General features: G+C 52.0%; 8 protein-coding genes and 1 non-coding gene across 9 annotated transcripts; 6 read left to right on the top strand and 3 right to left on the bottom strand.

The window, feature by feature from the left end:
• Window positions 1–158: 158 nt before the first annotated feature.
• K489DRAFT_t32 lies at window positions 159–255 on the bottom strand. Its single transcript has one exon. It is a non-coding gene; the product is annotated as a tRNA-Gly (tRNA).
• Window positions 256–466: 211 nt separating this feature from the next.
• K489DRAFT_320741 (Mur ligase) lies at window positions 467–1,539 on the top strand (the record flags this gene model as incomplete). Its single annotated transcript, XM_033601484.1, has 2 exons — window positions 467–646; window positions 670–1,539. The coding sequence occupies 2 exons, from the start codon at window positions 467–469 to the stop codon at window positions 1,537–1,539; spliced, it is 1,050 nt and encodes a 349-aa protein (XP_033459378.1).
• Window positions 1,540–1,920: 381 nt separating this feature from the next.
• Window positions 1,921–6,383, bottom strand: K489DRAFT_381085 (uncharacterized protein). The gene is made up of 2 exons (XM_033605033.1): window positions 5,735–6,383; window positions 1,921–5,591 (listed from the first exon to the last, which is right to left on the bottom strand). Exons 1-2 carry the CDS (start codon window positions 6,144–6,146, stop codon window positions 2,296–2,298), a joined length of 3,708 nt encoding a protein of 1,235 aa, XP_033459377.1. The 5' UTR covers window positions 6,147–6,383; the 3' UTR covers window positions 1,921–2,295.
• Window positions 6,384–9,709: 3,326 nt separating this feature from the next.
• K489DRAFT_410659 (lytic polysaccharide monooxygenase) lies at window positions 9,710–10,710 on the top strand (the record flags this gene model as incomplete). Its single annotated transcript, XM_033607726.1, has 2 exons — window positions 9,710–9,811; window positions 9,865–10,710. The coding sequence occupies 2 exons, from the start codon at window positions 9,710–9,712 to the stop codon at window positions 10,708–10,710; spliced, it is 948 nt and encodes a 315-aa protein (XP_033459376.1).
• Window positions 10,711–11,476: 766 nt separating this feature from the next.
• On the top strand, window positions 11,477–11,764 carry K489DRAFT_321002 (uncharacterized protein; the record flags this gene model as incomplete). Its single annotated transcript, XM_033601505.1, has 1 exon — window positions 11,477–11,764. A coding segment is annotated over one exon (288 nt), but the record flags the coding sequence as incomplete, so codon positions are not given.
• A 784-nt stretch (window positions 11,765–12,548) lies between these two features.
• On the top strand, window positions 12,549–13,940 carry K489DRAFT_381083 (FAD/NAD(P)-binding domain-containing protein). The gene has a single exon (XM_033605032.1). It carries the CDS (start codon window positions 12,633–12,635, stop codon window positions 13,866–13,868), a length of 1,236 nt encoding a protein of 411 aa, XP_033459374.1. The 5' UTR covers window positions 12,549–12,632; the 3' UTR covers window positions 13,869–13,940.
• Window positions 13,941–14,181: 241 nt separating this feature from the next.
• K489DRAFT_321176 (Ebp2-domain-containing protein) lies at window positions 14,182–15,519 on the top strand (the record flags this gene model as incomplete). Its single annotated transcript, XM_033601521.1, has 3 exons — window positions 14,182–14,385; window positions 14,548–15,151; window positions 15,218–15,519. 3 exons carry the CDS (start codon window positions 14,182–14,184, stop codon window positions 15,517–15,519), a joined length of 1,110 nt encoding a protein of 369 aa, XP_033459373.1.
• A 681-nt stretch (window positions 15,520–16,200) lies between these two features.
• Window positions 16,201–17,484, bottom strand: K489DRAFT_299468 (zf-DHHC-domain-containing protein; the record flags this gene model as incomplete). Its single annotated transcript, XM_033600380.1, has 1 exon — window positions 16,201–17,484. A coding segment is annotated over one exon (1,284 nt), but the record flags the coding sequence as incomplete, so codon positions are not given.
• A 618-nt stretch (window positions 17,485–18,102) lies between these two features.
• K489DRAFT_410654 (uncharacterized protein) lies at window positions 18,103–18,547 on the top strand (the record flags this gene model as incomplete). The annotated part of the gene is made up of 4 exons (XM_033607725.1): window positions 18,103–18,117; window positions 18,177–18,224; window positions 18,287–18,392; window positions 18,456–18,547. 4 exons carry the CDS (start codon window positions 18,103–18,105, stop codon window positions 18,545–18,547), a joined length of 261 nt encoding a protein of 86 aa, XP_033459371.1.
• Between the last annotated feature and the right edge of the window lie 192 nt (window positions 18,548–18,739).

Genomic DNA, 18,739 nt, shown 5'->3' with positions numbered 1-18,739 from the left:
CGTGACCTTCTACAACATCTCATGAGGGGCGCCATTATCGGTGCAGGTCGTTCAACATGAGGAAAAATCAACTTTGAGCATTAAAAATAATGTTTCCTGCCGATCGATCGCATCGACATCGCGGGAGAAAAAGGAGGGCTACCCGGGGATAGAAGATCTGCATCATTCGGGAATCGAACCCGAACCTGCTGCTTACAGAGAGTATCATTGTCTCTCTGTGGAAGGCAGCAATCCTAACCATTAGACCAATGATGCTGGATGTGAGATAATGGATATAGGAGAATTTTGATATCATATACAGAACATATCTTTCTGTGATTTGGCTGCGAATTGAACATCAGCAATAATATGGATTTGCGGTATCGACGACATCGTTGCTATCGTGTAATACACCGACTGCAGGTAGCCGATCATTTATCGAAGCGAGTGGCTCTGCATTACATTTTCGTCTCATGTCATTACTATCATGACAAGCAAACTCCGATCAAGCCGGACATATCATGATGCGATCGGACAATTGAACCAGTTGCAGACTGGCGCCCGAAAGGTTCAGACCGCAACTGCCGTCCTCACCCCTAGAGAGAAAGCACTGGGCTGGGCTAGATTTCTGGAACTTGACGTGCGTCTGCTCAATCGAGAACTCGGGGTATACACTCACAAGCAAGATAGGTACAAAAGCTGCCCGTCATTCATGTTGCGGGTACCAAGGGGAAAGGTACGACGTGCTTGTACACGGAAAATATCATCCAGACATATCACCGATCCAAAGAAAGCAAAAACAACAAAACCATCGGCTGTCTCGTCTCGCCTCATATTTCAAGCGTACGAGAACGCATCCGAGTCAACGGCGAGCCCATCTCGGAAGCATGCTTCGCCTCCTATTTCTGGTCCCTGTGGGATCAGATGATGCAGCGACATGAAGCCGAGACCGAGATGCCCGGGTATCCGGGTTTCTTGACGTTACTGGCGTTTTACATTTTCGTGCAAAAAGCCGTCGACATCGCCATCATTGAGACGGGCATGGGTGGAGAAACCGATACGACGAACATTATCGATGCGCCCATCGCCACAGGCATCTCGGCGCTGGGACTCGATCACACGGCTCGGCTGGGGAACACGATCCAGAGTATCGCCTGGCACAAGGCGGGGATTTTCAAACGTGGCCGGCCGGCTTGGAGCGTTCCGCAGTCGATAGAGGCGAGTGATGTGCTGCACGCTCGAGCCGTCGAGAAGGGAACCTCGGTACAATTCGTGGACGGCGGTATGCTAAAGAACATGGGCGTGGCCGTCAAGCCGGATGTCACATTTCAACGGGAGAATGCCGCGTTGGCGCTATCGCTGGCGAAGACATACGTTTCTCAACTGGATCCCCCGGGAGAGATCGATTACTCTGTCGCGCAGTGTTTGGAAACGACAGAGATGCCTATCAAATTCGAAATTCTCTCACAAGCTGGCTGGACTTGGGTCTTGAGCTCAGCTCATAATGAGATGAGTATCCGGCCTGTGACACAGGCATTTGTCGAAACTTTCAGGCAGTGAGTTGAACCCCCAATTCGACACTGAGGAAAGTAGCTCACGCATGAAGCGAAAAGTGTTCCAGAGAAAAAGCGAATCCTCGTCTACAGTCATGACTCCCAACGAGAAGTGAAACAACTCTTTGCGACGATGCACAGCTGCACCATTGACCTTCCGTTTCAAACTGTGCTATTGTGTCCGCAGATTCTCGGCCGGGACGATTCGCAAGGTAGTACCATCCCCGGAATCCACGACTCTTGCGTCTCTGTTCCCCAGTGCTGACCTGATGACGATCAGAATTCAAAGATTATCGCAAAACACCCGAAAGTTGGGCAGAGGCCCATCGGGACCAAGTTCAGTTCTGGCACGGTCTCGACGCCCAGGGCGATGTTCGAATACTTTCGTCTGTGGTAGAGGTGCTGCGATATATCTCCGAGGAGGAGAGTAGTACAGATGGCGTAGTGCTGGTCATCGGATCAGGATATCTCGCTGGCATGGCGCGGCATTTACTCAAGCCTCTAGCGTGAGCTAAGAGCAGTACAAGCAGCACCACACTGGTACAATAGAATCGGCTTGAGGGTTTCCGAGATAATCTAGTGAATAGAGCAACAGCATGAGCACCTACATGATAGACTGCATTGTTCGGCGCCGGGTATCGATCGATTCAAGTCCTGTGGGCCTCATATCTGGGAATCTCGAGTAGTAAGCAACGTAGCAAAATTTGACCCCTCTCGCTCAGAACGCTGTACAATATATCTATACAAATAGAAGGAACCATCATCACACCTCTAGACCATCTTCCAGCCCACCACTCTCTTCGAGGAAACCGCCAACACGTGCGCGACATTCTGCCATGCCTTCGCCCAGCGCTTCATTCCACTGCCTCTCGACGTCACCAACCTTTTCTTTCAGGTCGCTTGTGAGATGTCCTTCGGCCTCTCTCCGCGCCTGTTTCATCTCCGCGGTGATTTCCGGGATGGCAGTCGCCGCGGTGGCTGCAGGAACAGCAGCATGACGTTCCATTTCCACGAGGCGAAGGGAGGATGTCGTCGTTGCAGTTTTGACCTCATGGAGTAGACAGAGGAGGTTGATCTGCGACTCAATGAATTGATAGGCGCTCTTGTGGGCGTGATTGAGAAGGCTGTAGAGGTATTGGAGTGGGTGCTCGTGATAGGCCGGGTTTTCGGCATATTCCTGGGGAGGGATGAGGATCTCCAAGCTTTCCACATCGTCGGTGGAGATTTGTTGCACAATTTCCAGCAGACCAGGTGCAATGTCCCAGAATGCGGAAAGTTGGTCTTCTACGCCGCGAGTGACATTCCTGTCGACGACGGCTTGGAGCTCTTCTGACCGCTTGAGTGCTTCTTTGGCCAAGGTAATTTGACGCTCTCGGCCATCCTTTTCGAAGAAAGCAGCAGCTTCGTCGATCTTGGATTGCTGTTTGGCCAGGCGATAAGGTGTGAGGATGACTTCGGCATATTTTTCACTTCGCATACCATGAAGATCAAACATTTCTTTGTGTAATAATTCGCGAGCTTCAAAGAACCATTTCAGCAGAGTCAATTTCTCGAGTCGTTCTGGTCGTTCGTCGCCCTCTTCTTGGGCTTGATTGGGATTTGCTGCTTCGTCGCCGCTTTCCAAGTCTGTCGTCAACTGTTGAATGCACTGATTTGCTTTGTTCAGACGCTCTTGCAGTAAAGTGTTCAGGGGATGAGATACGCTGGCCTCAAACACATCGAAATTCGCTCGAGCCGTAACTTTGCTTTTCTCTCCTTCTTCCGTCTCGAAATCAGCTTCCGCTTTGGCTGCATCAGCAAACGACATGCTACCATCCGCAATTTTGCTTTGTATGCTGGCACGCAATTTCGCTCGTCTTTGTTTGCTCGCCTCGGCTTGTTCCTGAAGAAGAGCTGCATCTTTATCATTGTATGTGTCCTTGATCTTCTGAATATCGTCGCGTTGTATGAGGATGCGGTGCTCATTCCGAAGGTCTGCCAGCAGTGGATGGTTGTTGCTCAAAGCCGGATGATGGCGCGGATAAGGCGGTGGAAGGGTGACCAAACGAGAGACGTCCAAAGGATCTACGCCAGGTGTGTTGGCAATGCGATCATTTTGATGTGGTGTAGGCATAGGTGTATCATAATCATAGCTGTCGTGCCACCCAACCTTCTCTGGCGGATACTCATCTGGACCATATCCGGACGCCGGGGCATTCCTCTGTCCATTCGGTGTATGCCGGGAGGGATCCGGGCTCGAATCGCGGAGCGCTGCTGCAGTGATGCCCATGTATTTGGTCTCGCGCCGAGTTTTCTCCATTCGGTCGGGTCTACCGATTGATCCCGGACCAGTAACGCTTTGCTCCCACCAACGGCTTGCAGAACGGCCTCGAGAATCCGATTCGTCCGGTGCTGTGCTGACAGCCATGCTAGGAATAGGGGAGAGGGACGGCTTGAAAGCCTCGGGCCATTGCCTACCTTCAGACCGGTCGTTGTGCTCGTTGGGGTCTCCGTTTGAAGCACCATCGGTTCCAGGTGTACAATCACCAAACGATGATCCTCTGGCTGAACCGGGCTGTGATGAAGGCACAGTTGGATCATACGAAGACATACCAGTACTCGGCGTTCCCGTACGTCGTCCATTCTTGGTAAATGATCGCCACATGTCACGCATGAGATCAACGATTTCACCAGCCATGGCATTGTATGCTGATGGGTATCGATCCCGCCGAATGCGAGACTCATGCACCATGAAGTTGGCGAACAACTCCAGGCGCTCCTCATCGGTTCGAGCATTAATCTCCTGTTCTACAAAATGACGATGTCTTTCGATCGCTTGTAATGCAAATGAATCCAGTTTAGCCGTAGGCGGTCTGAATCCAGCACTTGGAGGCCTGCCTGGAGTGACTGACCCATTTGCATCCTCGTTCGGCATCGGGATTAGGTGTGTCACAGCTCGGTCGCTGGTAGCGCTTCCGGGTGCCTTAAGAACCTGCTTTCGCAATTGCTCGTCGACATTTCTGCCCACGGCTGGGGTATAAGGAGGAGTGAGGACATTGTCCCCAGGTTTGGTAGTGGCAGGCGAAGGTCCGTTTACTTTCATAGTTGTGCTAGTACTGGGGGCGGAATGAGGCTCCACATAATGCGACCGGGTTCTCGCATGTTCACGTCGCCGACTAATAGACCCTTCGACTGGCGAAAAAACCAAATTACTCGGTCCAGCGCCTTCTTCATCACCTCGCTGTGCCCGACTTCGGGATCGGCGATCGCGCAGACCAGAAGCACTTTCACCGCGTTGTGCAGGACGTCGTGTCAGTGACGGCTCGCGATGAGACGGCTCACGGTGACTGGTGGTATCGATCCTCAGTGGCTCCATCGTCGCACCGTCAACGGGAAGATGTGGGCGCTCCGGCATAGGTGCACTGGGTGGGTTGGGAGCGCCGACGACCCAGTCTGCTGGCGTAGGTGGTACTGGGCCGAGGTTCGATGTTGGCAGCGGTCGTCGTGTTCGAGGCGCTTCAAGTTGGCGATGCGGGTCTGTGCTGCTCGAACCGGCGCCTCCCAGTGGTCGGCTCAGGCTTTGCGAGCGGTCAGACGATGGGGGCCGAGGAGGGGGCCCGGGCAGCGGCATTCCAGGCTGCCATCCACTTTCTGGAGAATCACGCCTTGCCGGCCCTGCTGGTGACGATGAAGATGATGCCACGATGCCATGTGACATCATATGCCCCGTAGACGCCGCTCTCCTAGCCGACGGCGGTCGCATGTCCAATACCGGAGGTGCCGCAGGAACACTGGTCGGTGCCGGTTCGGGTTGTTTCCCACGTAATCCCGATAGGCCAAAGAACCCTCGTTGTCCGGCTAATCCTGAGCTCGATCTTTCTCGATGTCGCGACGATGGTCCTGGAGGTGGAGGAAAGGCAGGCGAGACGGAGATTTGTGGTGATTGGCGAGCGGGAGGTTCAGTCGCAAGTGGTGACACCACGGTTCCAATGTTCTCCATGGCCGCGGAAGACATTCCACCACGATGAGGCGCATCCGGGCTGCTCGGTGTGTATGGAGGCGGCGGAGAAGGCATTGCGGCTACACATAAACCAGTCAGTCGACCGCATCATGCACGACTTGAAAGAATGTGGGACGTCGTGGAGCATGATGTCAATCCGCGCTGCTTGTGCATGCTGCGACAGCATCACCTTGAATATCGAAATCTTCCGCACGTCACGCACCTTCCATGCCAGTTATCTCCGAAGTGCTCGGCGGCGGCGCGATCCCGGGACGTTGTTGCTGAAACAACATCTGCTGCCCTGAGACCTGCCCTCCGCGATTGCCCCATTGTCGGGGATTGTACGGCTCCATTGGGGTACCAGGAATTGCGAATTGACTTTGTGGCGCGTTGTGACCACCGCTGCTCCAAGGCGAAGCGGATGCTGGCGTATATGAAGAAAAACCACCTTGTCCGATTGTCGGACTACCACCCGCGAAGTTGGTCGCGATGGCTGGCGGTTGGATGCCAGAGATGGGTCGCCGTCTCTGAATGGGATGTCCACCCGGACTGAGACCAGGACCTAAACCCGCAGAGCCTGGAGTGAGAGGTGGAGGCGGTGGTGGAGGATGGTGATAATCATATTGATAGCTCATGGCGGAGATGTCCTCGCCTGCCTGACCAGAGTGGGCGACGATTTGCGCGTTCGCGCGCAAGGGCGGGAGGACGAATCACGCCCGGGAAGCCAAAGGATGGGAAGCACCGAGAACGAAGGAGCAGCAGCGAGTCGGATCGTCTCGAGCAATGACCCATGCCAGTGTGGAACGCGGACACAATGTGGTGACAGGCTATACTGTAGTACAACACAGTGTAGATGCGACGAGCACCTATGGTTCGTCAGGATGTGGTTCGGTTAGTACAAGCACGACAGGCAGACGATTGCTACTGGATCTGGGGGCGGCGGCGGCAGGCTCGGATGTGATAAGCCCTGCAGAAATGGTGAGACTAATAATGATAGGAGGGACGCACATGGAACTCGGAGGGACCTGCTCGTGGATGTGGACTGCACGTCTGCACATACCACTCGGGCTAAACTGCTGTTCATACCTACAGTAGTTGGTCCCTCCATGGCCTTTCAGAGGGATCCACGAGCACCATGCCTTCAAGCTTACATGTAGCAATCAATGCACACGGGCAGCAATACTGTACTTGGAGCACTGGCAGATACTAATTTTAAACCATGTCCCTTTCCTGGAACTGTCGAGCTCGACCCCGACCCCACTACATCGATCTCGACTCCACTACATCTCGAGATCTCGGTCCTCGACTGGACCCATTACCGGCAGACCATAGGCGAGCACGGCGAGGCCAAGAATATTTCAAAATCGGCGAAAGGGATATTCCTTGGACCTGGAGACGGCCTCGTGGGAGAGAGAGACGTGCGCCCACGTTCCGACTTTGTTCGTCAATTCGGGTCCCAAACGAAAGGCGACGGCGGCGGCAGCCACGGGCGGACGGGAGCCATTCCAACAGCACGGATCGTTGGTGATTGAATGGTAACACTAGTGCATGAACAAGACCTACATCACATAATTACCTGCGTAGGTACAATACTGTATGCAAGTGTCGCATTCGTCTTTCAAGCTCTCAAGATTTATACATGTCTCATCGCAATAAAGAATGTCGAGATTGGTGGAGGTGAAGATGGGAAACCGTTCCGAAAATCTCGTATGTTGGTGGAGGAGATGGTGGGGTCTGTTCTCTTCATCAAACATGCACACACCCATATGCGACCCGGCGCCTAAACAGCCAACGAGAAGCTGGGGATATTTTCGTGGCTGCCCGCCCTGTCATCACATGTTTCACGACCAGATGAACCACACTTTTCTTTCTCTCTTTGTCCCTTCTCAATTGTTATACCTGGACAAAGTAAATTCCACTCACCAACCCGCTCTGGTCCGCAGTACATGCCTGTCTTTTGCTGAATTTGAAGGCTGAAGCTTGGTCGACACAAGCATTTATCATCCGGGTGGCTGTAAGCAACATCCAAGGCACGCAGGTCGGCGGATCTGGTGAGCTTACGTAACCGTCGAAGTACACCGATATTACGACGAAGGTCACGTAACGAACATTGGCCGTTGGAACACCGCAGGAGATCGCCCCCACAGGGGACGGAGAGGAGAAGGATATGCTCTTGCTTTGCTCCAAAACATCGGCTCGTCGGTGTTAGACCCGTATTAGTCAACATCGGGAGACTGGACATTACCCAAACCCTAGTACCAACCCCAACACAATGTACGGGTTATAACATGTGCAGCTTGTAGAAAGAGCATACATTTGCGAGCCAAATTCAACCGCACTCCGAGAATGAAATGATGTGAAGCTATCAGTCGATTCCCAGAAAGCGAAGGCCCAGCTCCTCTCTGTTGATCGAATGCCGTGTGGACCATCGATTGAACTTGGTTCGCCTCCATACCCATTAAGTCTTGCCTCTCGAGACTTTTCTATCGAAAGTGGTTGAGTATTGCATGGAGCGAATGGGATCATCATCCTGACACAAAATCATCCGATCACAGGCATTGCCAGCATTCCCGACCACGCCAGTCAACGACTCAAATGTTCATTCATTGAAGAGAAAGGTGACGATTCAAGGGTCTTTTTCCAGAAACCAGGGTCTGATCGACGTCGGCGTCAAACTTAAGCTTTGGTACTGCCGCGCCGATAGCAACGCTTATCATATGCCGCGGCCGCACTCTCTCAACCGGAGACAGCAGCTTTTGCCCATGAGATGACCGTGTTCTGCAAAATATGGAGGAGACGTTCTACCTGAAGAATAATCAAGCGTTCACTGCGCCTGCGGCGAAATGATTGGACGTCAGGCTGATATTAGTATGTTGATCTGAAGTTTCTCCAATATCGCTCCGTGTCATGGGATCAACATTGGCCTCAACGATCAAACAGCATTGCAACTCTCTACCCAAGTGTGTCTAGAGAAGAAGAGTATTGTAGAGCATCATGACCGTGTGTAAGGCACCAATAAAGCCTTCCGAGAGAGTTGGATGCGCTATACCTATGTCCAAGTGGCAGGCATTCGCGGACGATGTGTCTGGCCGCCTGAATGACACGCCTTATGAATGAACGGGACAACGAGGAAGTCGTCGTCGAGAAACTAGACCTACATATGTGCATCCCTGATCGCGCAAGCTAACATGCCGGACCGCCCAACGTCTGTCGCAGTGTCGAGGAAGCATTGCCGCCGTATATTGTAGAGCGATTTTATCACCATCAGATCGCACGAGGCAAGCATTTACTGACCTCGTGAATTCTAACCAGCCTGGATCTGTGCTATAAAGTTCGCAGGTACGTACAAGGCAGTACTGGCTTCCGAACAGACTCGCGACCTTTGAATGTCGATGTGCTTCATATTCTCGATACTATCAATTGTGCAAGGCGGATGTAGTTGAAATACGGATAGCTTTCTATGCAGTGCAACCCTTTCTTCGCCCGCTGTATCTTGAGGACAGAATTCATCCAACCTATTTGAAGTGCTAGCCGAGCAGGTGAACTTGACTCACGACTCGAAGCCGGATGCGGATTTCAACAACGAACGGCACTGAAGCAGCTGATATCGTTCGAGTGCTCGAGCTTCTGTGAGATCTAGCCCCATCATGGTGGTCAAGCAGGCTATCATTGGGTGCCGATGATGGGCGATCTGACCTCGGGCCAAAGAAAGCCTCCAGCTGTCTGACCACACCACACCCGCCTAGGTAGACAAAGCAGCACGAGCAGGCTTCGCGGCGAATCACGAGGGGCAAGTCGAAAGCTTGTGCTAGGTGAGCAATTAATTCTGCCACCGCCGTTGCCGTGAGTGGTAGTCATTGTTTGATGATGCTCGTTTCAGGTTGACACTAGATACACAGCTCCTCAAATATTGTCGTACCAGCGTTAGGTCTCGAGGTGGCTGTTTCATGTTACTCGATTGCCTGTGAAATGGTAAATTCTGGGACGACTTGCAACCTTGAACTTTTGAAGGCTCGCGAAAAGATATTTCGATCAACGCCGTCGTCCACGAGCACTGCCTCGCATACGCCCCGCGACAAATCGAGTCAAACCTCGCTTCAGATTTCTCGATCGCACACACACGTTTCGACCACCTCTCACTATCGTCAAGATGCGCGCGTCCCTGCTCCTCAGCAGCGTGCTCATGTTGCTGGTCAACATGGCCACTGCACACATGCAATTGACCTACCCAGCGCCCTTCAATGCTTCAAACAATCAGCATCGTACTACACCTGCCGATCCTTATCTTCAATATCCATATGTAAGTCACACTTTTTGTGTCGTCAAGCAATTCTCTGATCGAAGGGTATCCAGAATTGTTGTGGACCATCTCACGCCTGGACCTATCCGTGTCGCGGCTATCAAAATCTGCTCGGAACACCGCAAGGCGCCCCAACCGCAACTTGGGCCAGCGGAAGTAAGCAGAGCTGGAACATCAGCGGCATCGGAAATCACTTTGGCGGGTCTTGTCAAGTGGGATTTTCAACCGATCATGGTGAGACCTTTCACGTCGTCACATCTTACGAGGGCAATTGTCCTCATCGCAACAATGGGGACGGACCAGAGGGTCAAGACTTCGCCTTCACCGTTCCTGCAGACCTCCCGGCTGGCGTGCAGATCTTCGCCTGGATCTGGTACAATCGTGAGCAAGAGTTCAACATGAATTGTGCGGCCGTCCAAATTACTGCAGCACAGGCCAACGGTCCGCCATCTTCACTCGCAGGCACCTCAAGCACGAAAGGCAATAACGCGACACCGACTGCGTACTCGGCAGCGACAAGCTCTCCCACTGAGCCAGAACAACCCGTCTTAGCGTACCAGACAGCGAACAAATGCTCTTGTCAATGTCTCTTGCCGATTGATATTGAAACGTGCGTCTGCCAGTGCCCGTCACAGGATACCAGCAAGAATGCGAGCAATCATGCTCGCCATCTTGCTCATCATCTCCACGGTCGCTCAACTTTGACAGCCATGTCATTCCACGAACGTCCGCTGATGCTCGTGGCTGATGTCGGCAATGGTTGTCTCACGCCGCGCACAGCAGCCGAAGTGAAGTTCCCGGACCCCGGACCGGACGTCGTGGCGGGTGACGGCATTTATCCATTGCAATATCCCACTGGCGACTGTAGCCCGAAGAAGAAGCGAAATATGCGTAATTGAAGTTCTGGTCTGAGCTGCCGAAACAGAGATGTGATGCGGTGTTCCGTGGATTTGAAACGCGCGGGCGCGTTCCACGGTGCATGAAACATTCTACAGTACTAGGTAGAAAGTTTGTTCAATTTCGCCGCAACACCCCCGAGACGCGTTTTGCACCAATATTTCAACACGCGATAACTCAACAATGCCACGACGGATCCTTGCGCCGATTAGCTCAAATGAAAGGCGTGGAGCTGAAGTTTCTAACGGGAAAAGGCATATGATAATTGGTCGTTATCTCGCAGGCCAGAAGATCAAGGAAATCGCAGAAGCCGAATCGCTGAAATATCACACCGTATACCGGCTGATACAACGATACAAGGAGCGAGGAACACCCTCTGTTTTGCTACGAACCGGCAGGCCCCTTAAAGCGACGCCTCGTGACATTCGTGCTCTGAAAAGGGTAGTCCTTCAAGATCCTAAGTTGACCTTTGAGGCTCTTAAAAAGGAAGCCGACGTGGATCTATCTTCGACAACAATTAAGAAGGTTCTACGCGACGAAGGCCTATACCACTGGCGTGCAAAAGGCCGGCCAGAGTTGACAGAAGCACAGGCTGCTTACCGGTTGTAATAGGCCCTCCAACATCGCGACACAGACTGGACTAAATAGGTCTTTTCTGACGAGTGCTCTGTTAAGACTGGCAAAGGCCGACAAAGGCTGTAGGTATGGGGTCCTTTCGACACGCTCTACGCACGAAACCACGTCCAACCGTATAAGAAGGGTAAACAAGGATCTCTGATGGTCTGGGCTGCTATTAGTATTGGTTTAGGGCCTTCCCCTTTGATTATAATGCCGAAGAACGCGAAAGGCACCTATGCTTCAGAAGAATATACGGCTACCCTCGAGGAAGGCCTTCTACCCTTCCTCGACTATCCAGAAGACGCTGTATTTCAACAGGATAACGCCTCAATCCATACAAGTAGTTGGACTATGTCGTGGTTCTTAGAAAGAGGCATCGTAGTCCACGTTGGCTGGCCCCCCTACAGTCCAGATTTGAACTGTATTGAACACCTATAGCCACGACTAAAAGAGCGTCTCTACGAGCTCTGTCCTGAGTTATTAGCTCCGGGGGCTACGAAGGATTAATAGATTGCGTTGCTTGAATATTGGTTACCCCTAGCATAGGACGAAATCATGCATTTTCGAGAGCCGTGTATTGAATCAATGCCGGACAGGATTGAGGCAGTTATTACAGCACAGGGTTGGTACACGCGATACTAGAGCTACCAGATTTTACGACGTGAAATAGCACGTTAAATAGTCCATATTCCTTCATATAAGCGAGTTATTTAGACTTGTGGTTGTTAAGATAATATCATCTGAAGTTGGTGTGGTTGTCCGAGGGTATGGCTGAAATTTCAAAATTGAACAAACTTTCTACTAGTCACTGTAGCTGGATTGTTTGATGGGCTTGCTAAGGATGAATGATCATAGCTTGTAGCTGCGGGATTGCGATGTTCAAGATGCCGAAGATGCTGGTTCATCGAAAATATGCAATTGAACTATTTCGTGAAATCAATGAAAACGTGAGGCCATGGCTCGTGCAACCCGTGCATCCATTGTCAACGAGTTCTTTGCCATGTCATTATTCATACCATCGCAGCGCCATTGTGTTGTAATCACCGTTCTGGCGATTTCGAAAAGCGTAGTGATGGCTACTAGCGCCCATGTACCAGCACAATAATCTCAATATCTACAGATAGACACCTTTGATGTGACGCTGCAACCAGCAGCAGCTAGCGTTTCTCTGGCGTTGTACTGCGCTCAGCCAGTCAAACCACCACGTTGCTGAGCGTTCACAGGCTGCCGCCAAGATGTTGCCTATGGTCGGCAGCGGCGAGGTGAACTTGTCGGCAAGCAAAGAATACTGTTTAGAATATTGACGATGGCTACAGACACTACCCCCGTGCTTATCATTGGCGCAGGCATCACTGGTCTTGCACTCGCCCAAGCATGCAGGAGAGAAAGTGTTCCTTATCGGATCTTTGAGAAGGATGAGTCGGCAATCGCATCTGGGAATACCTGGGCCGCGCCATTGAACTGGACGGCCGGAGTACTGTCCTCGTTACTACCCGATGACATTGCCACTCAGATCCCGGGCACGTATGTTAACAAATCGGCGGTCGAGGCTGGCCAAAGGCCTCAATTCAAGTGCTTCGATCTGGGAACCGCTCAAGCCAAATCGCAAAAACCCTCGACAGAGCGTGTGTTCGTGAACGGATCCAGGTTAGCGAGGCTACTCTCGACGAATCTCAACATCGAGTATGGGAAGCAGGCTCAGTCCCTGACGGTTGATGCTGCCGGCAGTGTGACCGTAGCTTTCGTTGATGGGACATCCGCAGGCGGTAAATTCCTGGTTGGCTGCGACGGTATTCACTCAGACATTCGCCGCATCCTTCATCCCGATGAGTACAAGAACATTGAACTCCCTGCTCGCGCAATAAGTGCCACAGTACAGTTCTCTGAAGTTCAGATCGCAGACATACGTGCTCTCGACCAGTACTTCCTGTATGGCATTGATCAACGCAACGACACTTTCCTCCGTTTCTCGTTGGTCGAAGGACCGAACGACGTCAGCGTGGAGGATGCTCGACAAGACAAGGCAAACAATTCAACATATTATCGCTGTGAGATCGTAATCGCCTGGCCTTATCGACCCGATTTTCTCGGCCGTGTCGAACCAACCAAGGTTCCAAATACAGACATTGGGCAATTCAGCATGATGCAGACTATAGCCGAAAACTGGATAGAGCCCTTTCGCTCGTTGGTGATGGATATCAACCTCAACGAAGCCGAGATCAAGCCCATCGAGATTGCCGACTGGATTTGCCCAGAGCCGTCGCAGGAGGCCCCTGCGATAAACGTTTCGCCGCTCGATGGTCACGTAGCTCTGGCTGGCGACGCTGCACATACCATTGCGATGTACAGCGGCGAAGCGGGAGATCATGCGATCATGGATGTCAAGCATTTGGTCCCGTTGCTACGCGCGGTGCGAAGTGATGACGCCGGGTCTTTCACCGAAGCAGCGCAGGCGTATGAAAGGGGAATGTTACAGAGATCTATTCTAGCCGTCCTGGCTTCGAGACAGGCATGTATGGATGTGCACCAGATCCAGCAATGAGAAGTGCGTTCTCTGCTATAAATTTATAGAGAGACACTACTCCATATTCAACACTAGATGAAAGCGAAGGCCATCACCGTTCTTCGATGTCATCGGTCTTGTGTGCTTCGGTGTCGCATCCTCGTCATAATACGGTGCCAGATGTGCACTGCTCGAAATGAATTTTTGATGACAAATTTAGCCTGGGGAAATAATCACGGAAGTAATTCCGCTTCGCGAAATTTTTGGAGTCTACCCTGCAGCGGAAATCTAAAGCAGCATTCTTGCGCTGAAGCTGTCGCATACTCGAAGCATCACTTCACAACTACAAAAAATGGCAAAAAGCAAATTAAAGGCAGCTCTTGATCGTGAGCAAGGAGTCAATTACAAGCTTGAGCGCCAGAAAAAGCTTCAAAAGGTAGCTGAAAAGCGTAAACGGCAAAAGGCGCCAAAGATTGGAGAGGTAGAAGAGGACGAAGAGGAGGATGTGGCCGATGGTTCCGATCTTGAAATCGAGGAGTTCGATGACGATGCTGAGGTGAAAGACGTTTCTCAAGAAGAGATCGCCGCCAAGCTTGCTGAACTGCAGAAAAAGGCGAATGGCAAGGCCGAGGACTGGGAGACCGACGACGAAGACGACGAAGACGAGGAGGGAGGAATAGCGCTGGACGATGAATCAGAATCAGACTCTGAGATTGAGCAAATCCCCAAATTGGTCAAAACAAAAGTCGCGATACGGAATAAGGGTGCGCCGCAAGACGACGAGGACGAAGACGAAGATGAGGATGAGGAGGACATACCCCTCTCCGATATTGAATCGCTAGCCTCGGAGGATCGAGCGGATGTGGTACCACACCAGCGACTGACCATCAACAACACAGCCGCGCTGCTACGATCATTAAAGTCGTTCGCGCTTCCAGCTATGCTACCGTTCTCCGCCGTGCAGTCCGTCACTTCCGAAAACCCTGTCGTTATCGCTGATGTCGAGGATGATCTCAACCGCGAACTCGCTTTCTACCGACAATCACTAGACGCCGTGACCGAAGCCCGTCGGCGGTTAAAGAAGGAGGGAATTCCTTTTACCCGCCCAACCGATTACTTCGCCGAGATGGTCAAATCCGAGGAGCAGATGGGCAAGGTCCGCACAAAGATGCTCGATTCCGCCGCGAGACAGAAGGCTAGCGCGGACGCTCGAAGGCAACGTGACCTCAAGAAGTTTGGCAAGGCAGTGCAGGTGGCCAAACTGCAGGAGCGACAGAAGGAAAAGCGAGAGACCCTAGACCGAATTAGCACACTTAAGCGCAGTAAGTTCTTGTGGCATGGTCTACCCAAGAACGATCGCAGCGGATGACTAACTTGTTTCTTTCTAGAACGACAAGGTGCAGACCTGACCACCAACGAGGGTGACATGTTCGACGTCGCACTCGAAGACGCCGCGGTAACGGCTAGCAAGGACCGCGCCGAGCGAAGAGCAAAGGGTGCTGCGGATGGTCCCAACCGCAAACGACAAAAGAAGGACTCGAAGTTTGGTTTTGGCGGTAAGAAGCGATTCTCAAAGAGCAACGACGCCCAGTCGGCGGGAGATATGTCGGGATACTCGGTGAAAAAAATGAAGGGCGGAGGAAAGCCAGGCAAGTCACGGCCAGGAAAGAGCAAGCGGGCCAGAATGTGAAGAGTGAGTGGATGACGACCTGGAGGCCCCGACAATGACATACTCAAGCCTCGAAGGGGTTTCCGAGCATGATCACAAATGCACCCTGCGCCACGACTATTTTCTTGCATGTGTTTCACAATCGGTCAGGGACGGGTGCAGTTTGTAGAAATAGTGATAATGACATCAAAATGTTCAAAAATACAATGCCCGCGACATGCGCCATACAACGTCACCGGTACGCCGAACTGAATGCATCAAGATAACCGTCTCCTATTCTCCCTTCCGACGACTGCCTCTCTGGTTGCCACCACCGTTGCGTGGGTCTAGGAAATCTTCCGGCACATCATTCCAGTTCGCAGTCGTCTCCTGCTGCCAGCCTGCACCAGGACGAGGCCTTGCAGCGTCGTCATTAGAAATGGAGTATCGTTCAACATTAGTACTCAATGCAGGCGACGCAGGAGAACGATCCAGTGGCTGCATTGGAACCCCGTCGACCACCGCGGATGAACTGCGAGGAGGCGGCGGTGGTCCTGATTGTCCTGGCTGAGTTGCTGTCAAGGTCGGTGCATTTCCCGACTCGTCGACGAAACCCGCACTACCATTCCATCGCCACTGTGGCTGTTTTGGTTGTCGCGGAGGCGGAGGAGCGACGTCACCAGGTTGACCGTACCAGTTGGCCGACTGGCGATCTCTTTGCTGCCTCTCGCGGCCGATGCGATCCCGTGCCTCGAGCCACTTTGGGCTGACGTCCCACATCCAACCATTGCCGCTGGTGTTGCAAATTGGCACGCCCCACAGGAGAGGCCGATCGCCGAAAACGTGCATCATGTTGGTCTTCCAGCCGTGGTCGAATGCGTTTGGCATTTTCTCGGAATCTACCTCATCAAGGTAAGAGCTGTACCGATCACGCTCTCGTTGAGCTTCCATAGATGCGTAAGACCGATGCAGGCTGCTCGTTGCTGGCGAATTGTAGCTAGCTGCTTGCATAGGGGCAGCCTGTGGGACTAGCGAAGGATCCAACAAGGTATCCCCTTCCTCAGCGCGCAACACGCCCGGTAAGGCGTTCGCATGTGTCTCCTTCAGATATTCTCCCACGGCGCGGATTCCGGGAACGTCGGTCCCAGCATTTGGACGAGAAGAATGGGCGCTTGACTCCAAGCTTTCACGCAGAGGAGCCAGATACCTTGTCTTCTCTAGACTCTCAATTGTCGTCTGGCCAGTCATGGTCAGATAAATATGCCACCCCGTAAAGCCTGAAATTACCAGCCCGATGATTCCACTGATTACTGCAAGGACGATGACGTTGACCACCAAGATGCTTTCCTGCATCGGATGCGAATTCACTATTTCTTCATATACCCAGACAGCTGTGCTGGCGAAGCAAGCCCAGCAGAAAATGGAGAGGTAGATCAGGAAGAGTAGAAAGGCCTTGTAGTTGCGCAGACCAACACACGTCGCCAGCCAGGGACAGTGATGGTCCATTTTGAGCACGCAGCGCCCGCAGGTTGAACAATGATGTGACCGGTCAGGTTTGACACAGCGACATTTCTTGCAGAAACGCGGTTTGCCCGTGCTCTTCGCAGTCACGGCCGACATCCATTCTTGCGGCACGGAGTTCTCCCCCGGTTCTCTATCGTCTTCATGCGTAGGCAAACCTTGATACCCGCCAGCTTTTCGCCTTCCGACTCTTTCACCATTGTGTTCGCCATCCAGCGGCGATCCGGGACTTGTAAAAACGGCGGCTGTGTAAGAGATGTCGGCTAGGAGGAAGAGCACGATCCCGAGACCAGCTTCGAGGAATGCCCATGATGTGTATTCGTCAAGAAAGCATACGTTCACTTGTACATAGATAGCCCAGGAAGTCAGGCCATATACGAAAACAAGCGGGAAGTAGGCGAAGGTAGTACAGCAACAGCGCTCGAGTTTTCGAGCCCAAGATTTCCGCCGCCGATGGAATGGAGGTGAAGGTGTGGTGCGCGAGGAGCCCAAAGTGGGCATGTCTGCGAAGGATGTTGCCGGCATGCCGGTGATCGACTTTACATATTAGTTGACATCATCCGGTCAGGTGAGAAGAATAGTGTGAGATCGTGCTTCGCAATGCTTTTGATTGTATCGATCCTGGTGAACCAGATGTGTGCGAAGTTGAATGAATGTGGGAGTCGGAACTTTGTAGATGGTGATTTGATGCTGCGCCTCGAGTCGATATTGAATGAATGCTGCGGCCGAACTATGATCTAACAATAGATGACGGCGGAGGGAAACGCGTCTAACCACCAACCCGCGCGTGATATCTGTCGTTATTGTTCATGATCAAAAGCCCTCAGCGAAATGGACAAATAGGCCCATTATTTGAAACGATACCTGTCAGCCACTCCACAGATAAGCCACGACCCCAGACCATGGCTTCCATCTGCAGTAATTAGAACTCGTTCGCGATTCAGGCACAGAACTCTCCCTTTGAAGACATCGTCAGCTTGATACTACTTGGTACTCCTGCCTGCCTCAATTCGAGAGTGCTGCGTTGCGACTATCAAATTTGAGCCCAAGAATACCTGGACAAAATACCAGAACTTGCACGAGTAAAGTTCAACATACACAATCATGGCCGCCGATAGGGTACGATCGTTCAAGAAAGTGATTATCGGGGGAAGCATTTCATGACTTTTGCCTTGCAGACATCCTTCAGCGCGCAGGTCAACAGCATGACCTCAGGTGACAAGAAGGTTAGATATCTCGATGAGCGCAGATTCAAACATGTCGCTTTTCAGACTGACGGTACGAACAGAGTGCGGTGCCTGATGATACTTCTGAATTGGTTGGATTGATTGACGATCTACTGAACAACCTTTCGAAGAAATTCGACGGTGTCTCGACCGAGATTCTTTCCAAGAGTAAGTTCCTCCTTTAGGAGTTGCTAGCAAACGACTTGTGACTCATCATGACTTTGCCTGCAGTGGACGAAATGTCAAAACGGATCGAGGCACTAGAAGCCAGCATATTGGCTTCGAATACAGACGAAAACGGATCACATAAAGATGTTCAATGATCTGATGTTAGCCACGCTGTACCCAAGATATCTCTCATGACTAGCAAAGAGCCTAGAGCGAGTGAGGGCGTGCTATCACTGGGCCAACATCTGATTATGATTGCGATTCGACAGTGGGAAGTTAAAGCAGTGCCTGATCGTTGTGTTTCACGCAGCCGGAACAGAGCTTGAAGTGACATTATCGAATCAGCG

This window comes from Dissoconium aciculare, assembly GCF_010015565.1.
Source record: "Dissoconium aciculare CBS 342.82 unplaced genomic scaffold K489scaffold_7, whole genome shotgun sequence".
NCBI lineage: Eukaryota > Fungi > Ascomycota > Dothideomycetes > Mycosphaerellales > Dissoconiaceae > Dissoconium > Dissoconium aciculare.
This window is presented reverse-complemented; position numbering and strand designations above follow the sequence as displayed.

What these genes read in the sequence shown, in the direction of transcription:
- K489DRAFT_381085 (XM_033605033.1), bottom strand. Translation starts at nt 6,146, where the DNA reads ATGAGCTATCAATATGATTATCACCATCCTCCACCACCGCCTCCACCT. An exon ending in GGAGATAACTGGCATGGAAG is followed by an intron (nt 5,592 to 5,734) that starts GTGCGTGACGTG and finishes GTTTATGTGTAG; the next exon opens with CCGCAATGCCTTCTCCGCCG.
- K489DRAFT_381083 (XM_033605032.1), top strand. Translation starts at nt 12,633, where the DNA reads ATGGCTACAGACACTACCCCCGTGCTTATCATTGGCGCAGGCATCACT.